Source organism: Halyomorpha halys, unplaced genomic scaffold, assembly GCF_000696795.3.
Source record: "Halyomorpha halys isolate HHAL.00 unplaced genomic scaffold, Hhal_1.1 Scaffold666.1, whole genome shotgun sequence".
NCBI lineage: Eukaryota > Metazoa > Arthropoda > Insecta > Hemiptera > Pentatomidae > Halyomorpha > Halyomorpha halys.
In genome coordinates, this window is record NW_027112188.1 from 92,413 (window position 1) to 105,308 (window position 12,896).

At 31.7% G+C, this 12,896-nt stretch overlaps 1 protein-coding gene across 1 annotated transcript in view; it reads left to right on the forward strand.

Annotated features, from left to right (window-relative positions):
* The window catches only part of LOC106685174 (leucine-rich repeats and immunoglobulin-like domains protein 3), a gene marked incomplete in the record, with an annotated part of 135,029 nt that overhangs the window by 61,135 nt on the left and 60,998 nt on the right, over positions 1-12,896 (forward strand). Inside the window, 2 exon segments of the mRNA XM_067050190.1 lie at positions 8,728-9,110; positions 12,346-12,639. Coding sequence (XP_066906291.1) covers positions 8,728-9,110; positions 12,346-12,639 — 677 coding nt within the window.

Genomic DNA, 12,896 nt, shown 5'->3' on the forward strand with positions numbered 1-12,896 from the left:
ATATATATATATACCCACACATATATATATTAATATTTTTAGGTATAGGTATATAAGTTAATACTCACACTGTAATTCAGATATAAGTCACTCACTGTATTCCATCTTCTGTCATATTGTTCAATTCGTAGATTCAATACTTGTTTTTTCAGTTTTTAGACACTACTTGCATATCTTATATTATACATATCTTCTTACACGTCCCTCTTCTCCCAAACTGCTGGTGTTCCTCAAGATAGTATTCTTGGCCCCATTCTCTACACAGTCTATACAGCTGACATCCCAACCAATCCTAACACTATCCTTACCACATATACCGATGACACATGTGTGCTCGCAGTTAATAGTAACACTTTGATTGCATCCCAAACTCTCCAGTCCAATATCACAACCCTCGAAGAATGATTTGGAAATTGGAGGATAAAAATAAATCCCTACAAATCCTATCAAATCACCTTTACTCTTTGTCACGAACCTGCCGACTGCCCTACAGTATACTTTAACAATGTTGCTCTTACCCCTATAGAACAGATTTACTAGCTTGGACTACATTTGGATAAACAACTAACTTGGAATACTCACAAGACTGAAATGACAGGAAACTGCACGTCAATACTGACTATTACAGCATATATGAGACAAACTGTCTAATCTTCCAATTCATTACAAAAGAAAAAAAAAATGTTCTATCATGATTACAGATCATCTAAGAGTAAGAAAGAAAGCCTTACGCTCATTTTGTTTAAGAAAAATAATACAAAAGTACTTTAAGTAAAAAAAAGGGAAGAGAATTCGGTTCTATTCATTGTTAACATCAATTAAATCAATTAAATGGTGGTAACTCTCCCACCCTTCTACTCATAGTTAGATCTGTTATCTTTTACTGTTTTGAATAAGAGCACCCCATGTAAACATTTTCTCTGAGCTTATTGTAATTTAAATGTTAAATTGTGTTTTCTTGATCAATCTATTATTAATTAATGAGCTGGTGAGGGAGAAAATGTGACTCAATGCCTGTGAATGAGTGAAAGTCGCACCAGGTTGTATAGTATTTAGATTCGAAATGTAAGGTAATCGTTAAAAACAAAAATTGATGCTTTTATTTGAAATACTTTTAATTTAAAACAGCCATCTCTGTGATATAGGTACTTTAAAGTCACTTTATCGTAGAGTACAGACCTCCATCAGGGCTTAAAACTAAGAATAAGATAACAATCATAATATAATTAAGAAAACAAAAGGAAGAAGCAGAATAACAAGAAATTAAGAGGATAACAAAAGATACTAAAGGAAATAAATTATAATATTGCAAAGGCAAGAATTTATAAAAAAAAAAAAATAATAATAAACATTGAAAATGTTAGATCAAGAATTAAAAATCCACAGTGCTCTATGTAAATAATGAAAAAATTGAAATTAACGAACATAAGGAGAAATGTGGGAAAGTAAAAGATTAACATGATACAATGCGAAACATGAAATTATATAGGTTAAATTAATCAAATAAATAAGTGATATCTAAAGTTATATAAAGTCAAAAGGGGGTAAGTAGTAAAATTGAAAATTATAAGACATGTTAAGCAGAAGTAAATCACATACACGAGGAAAATTGAATAAGAATAGAATTTCTTTCTCACATTTCTCATTAATTTAAAATCTATCATTATTCACATAGAGCATTGTTTTACTTTGAATTCTTATTTCTTTTTATAATATTTTCAATGTTTGTTATCTTTTCTGTATTATATTTTGTCCCCTTTTAGTATCATCGTTATCTTCTTAATTTCTAGTTATTCAGCTTCTTTCTTGTTTTTTCACTATATTATGGTTGTTATCTTGCTTTTTTGTTTTCAGCCCTGATTTTATTAGATTTAATCACTAATATTCTTCTACTCACTCACAGCCTCCCCCCGGGCATTTGTGAGGCCCGTTAGCCTATGGATGGTACTCACAAAAATAGGCATGGGAGTGACGAATCCACCCTATGAAAACCACGTCAAGAAACGCACAATGTTTTTCCTTAGTACATTGCGCAAGGCCTTGGACCTCCATGGTCTGTTGCACCAATAATAATTATTATAATATTCTTCTGATGTTGTAACATACCTACATCCTTTAATACACCGATGAGATACTGGAACTTCTCGACATTAGACAAAGTGGGCTCGTGTATTAGCTTGACAAATGTTTCGTAGGAATGTGACCATTTGAGGAGGTCACCTCAGTGTTGGAATAGGGAGCTTAGGTAATAATGATTTTTATGCTCTGAGTTCACTTTGATGAAATTTGGAGCAGATAGAAAATTTGGTGTGTTGTGCATTTTTTCTTACTTCTCACTTTTAAATTGATAATAGTTCACCACTCGCCTTCACTATTTTCTCTTTTAGTGAGTAGAAAAGCTGGTGTCACGTGTCATCAGGAAATGTATCCTTACCTCCAATCACAACGGTGAGCTCATCACGTTTAGTTCAGGTATTCCTGAACTCAGCCCAGAACTGCCGTATTATAGTCACTGAGAATGTCCACATTGATTTTGGAAATACCAATGATATCTCTTTTCATACCTCGCATTCACCTTTCCAAGATGGCAGCGTTAGAAGTAATCCTTTCTTCTCAAGAGCCAATTTTAGGCATAATATCCTATGATAAACTGCTATGAGTCCCCATAAAAGGGAAGGATATGAGAAGGAGAGGGGTAAAAAAAATTAAAATTGATAACCTACAAGTTTGTAAAATAATAAAAAATTTACCTATTTTTGTGCACCTATGATTGAGAACAGAGGGGCTTATGAAATGGTAGCAGCTTATTTTTATGAAATTATGAATGCATCTGACAGACAAACAAACTCGACAAATATAAACATGCTGCAGAATTATATTATAGGGTAAAACTGAATTGCAGCAACATTTGAAGAAGAGTGATGAAACTCCAGCAAAAGAACCAAATAGAGTGATGTCACCGAGCTAAAAGAGAAAGGGTAATAATATTTTGTTCAAGTTACCAATGCTTGACGACCACTATAGTTCTACCTCTTTGGAATGGCGTAGGGAAGGTGAAGCCCAGTTCACGAATTTCAAGAAAGGTTGCAGGTGTTAATGACTTGTCAGGTTATGCTATATTGACTGAATATTAAATTAATAAAGTCAATTTAGATTGATTGCTTGCAGGTAAATTGATAACCTATGATTTATCAATGATTTGAAATATTCATCAGGCAATTGATTTTGAAATAAGCTATAAATTACTTGAAGTTAATTGGCTAATCTCTTTGCATAAAGCATTTGATTACTTACATAGTAAAATAGAACTGTGTGCTACATTATTGAAAATTTTACCTCTGAATAACTGAATTTAAGGTTAATTTGTAGTTACAAGCTGTTAACAATGTATTGTCTTTTGAAAATAAAAAACTTAAGTTTTAATGAAATTAAACATAGTATAAAGTTACACAATTTTGGGCTATGTTTTAGCTTGAAATATTATTTTTCTATTGGGTTGTAAAATAAGTTCATAGTGTTTTTTAATATTTCAATTTAATCCTCTCTGTGTTTATAAAATCATCTTTACTTAGTCAATAATGTTTACATATTCTAAAAAAGGATTAGTTAAGGTGCTTTTATGCATCAGTTTCAACCGAGATTCCTTATCTTTAAGTGGTATTTTGCCTGCGCTAAAGAGAAAAAAATTCATTTTTCTTTTTGTCATTTCATGATTTTTTATTTCCAAAAAAGGAAAATCTGCTGCACAGATGGGTTCCTCACAATTTGACGGAAAAGAATTTATTGGACCGCATATCCATTAGCGATTCCCTCCTGAAACATAATTTTAATGATACATTTTTAAAAAGGTTATGCTGATTCGAAAGATGTCCTTTATTTTGAGCTCCTCTCACCCAACCAGACCATTAATTCTGCAGTATACAGTGCCCAGTTGGAACAATTAAAGGCAGCGGTTGAGCAAAATTGTCCAGCATTGGCTAATCGCAAAGGCATAGTTTTCTATCACGTCTTTTCAGACCTGGCAGAAATTATTGGAGTTTGGCTGGGATGTGATCCCCCATCCACCCTATTCACCAGACCTTGCCCCAACAGATTTTCACTTATTTCGATCTCTTCAAAACTCTCTTAACAGGAAACACTTTAATTTCCCTTGAGGGCTGCAAAACGCACATAGAGGAGTTTATTGCGCTAAAATCTGAGAAGTTCTAGGAGGACGGAATTAAAAAATTACCTAAAAGATGGCAACGTTTAATAGATCAAAATGGGGGTTACAAGAATTAAAGTTTTTATTGAAATCACCAGTAAAAACGCTACAAACTTATTTTACAACCTGATATAATGCTGCTAATAAAGTATGAACTAGACACATACACTAAGTAATTAAGGTAAGTTATTTATGGTCTGAGCATGGCTCTTCTCTAAAAACATTGTCAGTTAAATGTATTTTGGCTAGCACTGCTTGTTGCCAAAGTAATGTCAATAATTTCTGACCTCACCCCACTATAGAAATTTGGTTTATTATTTCTGGTAAGTTTGTCTATATCATATTTAATAATGAAATCTAAGATTTCCACACCTCTTTGGTTAATGTTTGAGCTGCCCTGTTACTCATGATGGGCTTCCATCCAAATCTGCTAGCAGTTGACAATCCCCACATTCCATAACCTTGATTTCAGTTGTGGGGAATAGATCTTCATAGGGCAGATACTCCAACAAGATAGTAATACCTACATTTTTTATGTTCCATTGCGGGGCACATTGTTCTGCTACAACATAGTACTAGTTAGACTTAATCATCTAAGGACTAAGCCCTGGGCTGTTACCCTAGTAGGGATTCACCTTTGGGATTCTTTCTCTTCATTCATTTGACAAACATATACTAAATAATAAGGCTATTTTCCATTATTGTCGTCAATGGAGGCCTCTAATTGCTCCCTGATCCTTATGTTCCTAATTTAGTCTTCCTTTTTTCCTATTGCTCTACATAAGAACATTTTCTCAGTGCCAATGGTCGAGTTGACATGCTTGTCAAACATCACTAAACTCTCTCCACCTCATAAGGATTGGTAGGTATGGTATATAGCCTTATCGATATGCAACTTTACATCTTTTCCTACTTCATGGTATCCAATTATGCTATTATTGATCAGACCCTACTAGACCTGTTTACTATGGTTCCCAAGTAGTGGTTCTTTTCTACTATCTCTAGAACCTTCCTGTTAAACATTTTCTTTTTTATTCCATCAGAGAACTAGAATCTTGCTTTTCGAGTTGTTGATAGCAGCTCCTCCTCCCATTCCACCAGTGCTTTTGGTAGTACTAAGATCTAGTAGGATATCTATTACTAGGACTAAATCATCTGCATATAGGAGACACTTTACAAGGACTGTCCACATCTTTCATTTTCCGACTGCAGTCTAAGATGTTCTAAGCTTGTGTATCTTATGGATCTCATCCATTAAGATGATAACCAAGGCTGTCCCCCTAACTCCTTTATTAATAGGGAACATTTTGGATGGCTTGTTATTAATCCTTTTACATTTTTATATATAAACTTTATTATTTATAGAAAATATGTTGGTGCATTCCATGCATTGAAGGCATTTCATATTTTATTTATAGATACAGAGTCTATAAAAGCTAAATAAATATTCTTGTTGTAGTCCCATGTCTTTACCAAAATATTTCTGAGAACAAAGATTATTCCTGAATCAGCTACCCAGGATTGATTCCTTTCTCTTCTTCTTCAAGTTGGGTATTGAGTGTCCACAATACTTCTCAACCTTCTTTCATGGTTTGAGGTATACATTTTATTTGTTATAGATAGTAAACTCCTTACCTCCTTAGCAATTCTGAAAATGCAACTATTGAGATTATTCTCTACAACTCCTTTATGGGACAATTTTTAGATTCTTTCTTCCAGGACAATGGTATATTGGGCTCTCTTTTCAGAATTTTCAAGCACAATTACTTTGATGGCTTTGTTAGTTTTGAAGAGTGATGGCTGTTCCTCAATATTCTGATATCAGCTCTCAGAAGTTGATGATTCCTGCCTATCTCTGCTCCTTTAATTGTTTTAATATTAGTGAAGAACCACCTTATTACTCTATTGTATAATTTTTCTGTCGAGATGTGAAAAGGTTAGTTTATATAAATTTTTATGTGTTTAAAAGGATTAGGTGATTAGTATATTGTTGTCTACACAAAAATCAATCAGGTATTAATCATTTTCATTCTTGATTCTCTCATCTCCCTGGAGTCCTATGAAACCATGTCCAGCCTTCTGATCACTCTCTCTCCTTGGGTTGAAATCACTGCTCAAAATTCCATACCTTCCTCTATCACTGCATTTGTTCAAATAACTTAGTCTTAGTAAAAGAAGATAACAATTGTACTTAATGGAACTCTTTTCAGCCAATTCCAAAATGAAGAAGATGTTTCCTAGTAATTTTGAATGATATCAAGTCTAAAAAAGACATAGCCGAGAAATCTCAGGTACTTTCAGAAAGAAATGATAATTGTAATTTGTTGGACCTGATTTGAGCTATTATTATGGTTTATTATACTTTTCACATGTCTTTATGTATAAAATTTAATTATGTTATTTTTAGTAATAAATCAAAAAAATGTAGGGTTTACCTTCTGATAGTAAAAATGAAAATAAAGGTGCTGTGCAGCATAATCTTGATAATAAATGGCACTTAAAAAATCATGATTTAGCTGTAGCTAAAATGGCATTGGTTATCTGACACCAATATAAACTCAAATATCATAAAATTATTATAATTTTCTGTATCTTCTGTATTGAAATGACTTTCTTTAACACTATTAGGCTAATTATTAATGGATCGGAATCTATTAAAATGGTGGAATCCATGTTCCCAATTGTGAACAATGTTCAGTACATAGTCAGACTATATATATTTATAGACATTGTTGGGAAGAGAGATAAAACTTTAACTGGTTGCGACCTTATTCAATTATATGAACTGCTAAATTTGTCTGTTGGTTTCTTTAATTGGGGTATTTAAGTAAATAAAATAATTACTAATAACATTAGAGGCTGTCAGATTTTTGTTTGTGAGTTCATCGGGGTCATAGAGCATAATACATGAACAATGAAAAAATAAACATTTTTTTTTAATCTTGAGTGTCTTCTACATTAATCTCGTGAAGAAATGCATAAATTTTAAGAAGTACAAAATCGCACATAATCCTGGGTACGACTCATATCAGTTTTTGATTCAATTACACAATTTAGCTTATTATAACATTCATTAAATTTCAATAAATTAAATAGTGCTTAAAACATGTTCTTAAATATCCTTGAAACTCTAAACCAATTTCAAAGCTTATAATAATGAGGCTCAGTCTGGAGCATATTCAGAGTTACACTTAGCTAAATACAAGTTCTAACATTGTTGCAATAAAATTAAAACAAAGATATTAGCAAAAAGTGTATATAATTAAATTGTTCAGACTCATCTGTTGCACCTGCTGGACCTGCCTGTTCCTGTAGTTCAGAGGTTCATCTTGTGCAATCTCCTGGAAGTACTTTCTACTGCATTCCGGGTGAGAGGCGGTATCAGCTGGTCAATAATTCAAAATTTTAAGTCTCTCTAATTTGAAGCTCCAGTGAAAGTCAATTTATAGGGGTCATCCCCAGTCCAGGAGATCTAGTCGAGTCATTGATGTTTTTTTATCTTGTAATGTTGAGTAAAAATTATTTTAATGTTTTAGCAAGTAGGGAAGGTTCAAAGAGAAAGGGGTTTGATTTGTAGTCAAACACAAAACACTTTATATACTGTTTTATTTAGTAAAGTTAATGGAACCTTCCACAACAATAACCAATTGTTAGAAAGAACTGTTACAACTATGGAAGGGAATGATAACACCTTTATAAAGGGGGATGATAAATCCTGTGCACCTTTCCTCTGGACTGTTCTTAGTTATCCAAATGCCATGGAGATCACAAATAACTTTGAGTAGTTCATTACCCCTAGCCTTCAAAAGTTATGCAGGTATAACATCTGATCTAGTGGTTCTTTTGTTTTTTAGTTTTAGTATTACATCACTCATTTCACCATCATCCAGTAGTTCATAAACTCAAAGTCATTGCACAGAACACAAGTTTCACCTTCTATATTTGAGTCCTTGGAAGCTCCTAAAACACTTCTATTGTGGCTAACCCTTCTGCCAAGGATGGCTTCTTTATTTGTAATAGTGACCCATCCTCTCCTCGGCAAGCATTATTTCTCAGCTTAAATTCCTTCAAATAATCACATTGGACATTTTTTATTGTCATTTTAGATGAGAGCCATTTGGTTTCTGTTCACTTTAAGGTGACAGACAAAGAAATTGTTATTCTACAAGTTGGATAGTAGGTGAAAATTACATTGCAAATTTTCTTTAAACTAGAGGATCTTTAAGCCTTTAGCTTTGAGGCTATCATTTTTAATATCTATATGATATCTATCCTCAGCCTCTTTGGAAAATACGAGTTTATGTAATGTTGCTGCATTAATTTTTTTGTGATTATTGGATTTAAGTGGAAAGCACATCAAATTTATGATTGTCATTTAAATAATGATCGTTTTAATATTTACATTGCTGGTTTGTTTACTCATTGTCTAAACAAATTTTGCAAAAAGATTTCACATTAATTTTTACATATATTTTTTAGATTGTTCCATTCACCTTAATATGAATATATATATTGTGTTTTAGGGATCTCAGTAACAATAAAATATCATGGATTGTTGAGGATACCAGTGGAGTATTTTTTGGATTGAAAGAACTTCAGAAACTTGCTCTTGGTTCTAATGAAATAACTTCAATTAACCAGAAAGCTTTCTATGGATTGAATAGTCTTAATGAACTGGACTTACGGGGAAATCACATTAAAACCATCCAAGAAAATGTTTTTGCTAATATGAATCTCCATTCTTTGATGATGAACTCTTCTAGTTTAATCTGTGACTGTTCACTCTCTTGGTTTCAAGTTTGGTTATCAAAATCTTCAATATCATTGGTTGATTCATTTTGTGAATATCCAGAAATATTAAAAGAGAAAAGTTTTGCTTCTGTACCTGCTCAGGGATTTCTTTGTTGTAAGTTAAAGGAAAAGGTTTAAACATTTATAAAACTAACTCCTTTTCTTCATTAGTATTCATGTTTTTCATACATTTTTTCTCTCTTCCTCTAGCTTTTTCTCTCTATTCAACTACTGAACAATTTGGTTTTTAACAAATACCCTTACATATTGGGTATGCAGTAAAGTAATTTTAATCTTGTTGTATAAAACAAGGGGTTAAAAAAAAGAAGATAAAAATTAATCATAAAGATTTAAGAAAATTATATTTGACCATTTACCATTTTCTTACTCCTTTTAGTAGTGTATTGAAAAAAATGAAACAATTTAAGGCCATAGTTCTTTTAAATTTTACCATTCAAAAACTTTTGTGAACTTAATAATCAGATAGTGCCAGGTTAGGGCTCTACAGGGTGTTGGATTACTTTCCAATTAAACTCTAATCCTTTTCCATGAGTTATCAAAGATGTGGAAGGCTCAGCATTTCCATAGCTGAACACAGTGCCCTTGTGATTAGCTAATTGTGACCATTTTTTTTTTCAATGCCTTCATCTAGATTCATTATTATTTATTATTCGTTATTTATAGAAAATATCTGAATTGATTTTCTATTTATAATCCTAATGTTAAAATAAAGTAAAAGTTAATTTATTTTTTTTTAAAAAGTACTGAATACAGAAATAAGCTTAAGTATGGAATATAATTTTGTATCTGCTAAAGACATTGGTGGGTTGATACTGAAATTGATGTGTTTGAATATTGAAACTTGGTGAAGTAGTCAAGTATTAGTGCCTTCTACACCCAAACAAAACTCAAAAATCTTCTGCTAATACTTTATTTATGATTACATGCACAGATACAAGGAGCGTTCTGTATATTGAAATACACAGAAGCAGATTGAAGAATGTCCTTGTAATTAGTCGTATAGTGGAAGAAAAGACTTAAACAATTTGTTTAAGTTGATAAGTAATAACATTCCATTCATAGGAATTTATAGGATTATTTTCCGTAGTTGTTTTTAAAGTTAAATTATTTTTTATTTCAAAGTGCTAGCAATTTATAGTCTATGACATATGATCACAGTCCTTCACATGTGATTCAAAAAGTGGAGAATAAATATAATATAAAAAAATATTTTTTCAGTATTTTGGGCTCAAATTATTTCAAAATATTATTGAGTCTTTGAATCATGTAACTTAAAAACTTTTATTTCTTGTGGTTTACTTTTTTTTTAACCTGCGTTATATACTTTTTCTTTTCCTTCCTGTTCTTGCCTCTCAGCTTAAAGTAGTTTTCATCCGCCTGAACCAATCCTCTTGGTTTTGTGCCAGATATCAATTATCTTATAATTCAATGGCAAAGAATAGGGTTGATTATTCCTTTCTTTTGCATCATTAAATGGAAATATTTTCTGATTTCCAGATTGAAATTTGTCAATTTGGAGAAATTTCGTGGGTAAGAAAATTGTAGTTTATGTTACAATAAAGCCATTAACACAGTTTTAGATGATTGTTAATATATATATTTTTTTTTTAAAAAAGGGGGTTTCCACTCTGAACTATGACTTTAATTCTGTTTAAAATACCATAGGCCCAGGATTTTACTTGCCATCTAGTTTATTTATGGATACTAAGATCTATATTTAATAGTATCAATGTGGGTCAGTTTTACACAAAAAATTAAGAATTTCGCCTTATTTTGCCATATTATTAACATTTCTTATTGTAAAAATAATTATATTGGGGTGGGAAAAAAATAATGACCATTTTCAACCAAATATTTGTATTATTATTTCTTTGAAACAATTAATACTCAAAGTATAGTCCATTGTTATCTACTGACATTAGCCTTCTGCTAGCCAATTGCTCGATTCCACGTTGATACCTTTCTTTGGGATGGCTATTGAAGAACTCTTGGATCATAATTTCAACTTTCGCAAAATTATCAAATTTTTTCCCTTGAAGGAAATGGGCCATGGATCAAAACAAGTAGTTATCTGATAGTGCGAGATCTGGACTAAATGATGGATGAGGCAAGGGTTCGAATCCATGAGGTTCTTTAAACTTTTTTTCACAAATTTCTAACCTCTTAGCGGATTGCTGAGGAGTAGTTTGTGAGGGACTAGTCTACTGCTCTTTTTCACCTTCCCATGGAGAGTAGATGGTGACTAACAGCATTGTTCTACACACCACAGTCCCTGGCAAGTTCACAAGTACTTGTGGACAGATTTGACTCAACAGCTTTCTGCAGGACCTCATCAATATCCATTAATGATCGCCCGGAGCCCTTCTTCCTTTCCAAAATCGTATCTTCACTGCTAATTTTTTCAGACCAACATTGTGCAGTGCGCTGGTCAAGGACACCTTCCTCTTCCAAAAATCTTGAATTTGATAAAACGGTAATTATTTTTTTATACACTCCATTATTATAGATAGGTATACAGCCTACTGCTATTAGAACCAAACCAAATTTTAAAAAAATGTTGAATACATCTTAATTCACTGGATTAACATGATATTGGTTACATTACAACACATTTCTTCAGTTGTTGTGTGATAAAATGATAAGTATATGTTCTAGCGGTTGTTGTAACTCATTGAGCTAGTTAGGTTTAATGAAAAATTGGAAGAATAATTTCTTTAGTACTGCTTAGGTGTCCAGTAGCCTTGAATTTCTTGAAAATTCGAAATTCTGCTCAAATTGTTTGTGTAGGAAAAAATTGTGAAGTATACTTAAAATAGTTCGTCAACAAGAATTTTTAGTTTTATTATTCTACTTTTTCAATTGTAGCTGGTAACGTGTATAAAATTTTTAGAAGGTTTATGTTTCCTTTACTATCCCTAATTTAAAGAAAGCTATCTAATCCTATTTGTTAAGCTTTAAAAATAACAGAACATTTGATAGAAATTTTTTTTAATTCAAAAACCTAAACATAGTGTACTCTAACCTCTAACAAAGTAGGCGGTAATTTTATTTCAACCATGTTTTTAGTTTTATTAATTTTTTTTCATATTCAGTTACTAAAATATAGTGGGTAGTATTCCACTATATTTTAGTAACTGAATATTTTATATATTTATATATATAATTTTATATTTTTTTTTCTGGCATTATAATTTATAAATCCCATCCTCATGAGACTTACATCTTAAAATAAAATATAATTTGCTTTTCTACAATTTTGTTTCTCGAATATATGCTTGTTAGGAACTGGTTTAATAATATGGTTTTTAAAATGTGTATGATTTTTGCAGCTCCAAATGAAAGCCCTAAACCAATAATTACCCAAGGGCCAGAATCAGCCACTACAGTTTCAGGAAGTAAAATAAATATTAGCTGTACCGCTTGGTCTTCTTCGAATTCCAGTTTGAATTTCAAATGGAAAAGAAATAATAATGATGTCAATCCAAAATATTCTTTCACAATTAATAATACTGCTATTCTTCATTTTAATCATGTAATGCTGTCTCATGCTGGAAAATATCAGTGTATTGTTTTTAACAATTTTGGAACAGTTTATTCCAAAAAAGCTACATTGAAAGTTTTAGGTGAGTTAATACTTTTTTCTCACTCTTAGCTGTTAGATTTTTTTGTATTGTTCCTACTGATTTCAGTTAAATTCTACTATAAAAAAAAATTAATATGGTAGATTTAATATATTCCAATATAAAGTATAGTAAGTCAGTCCTCCACAAAACTGACATATTTTATTGTTGATTGAATAATTATTAGAAAATATCTTTAGTTGTAAATTAATACACTTGATTCTGTGTGTATGTGAGTGTGTGCGTGAGAGGGAGGGAGG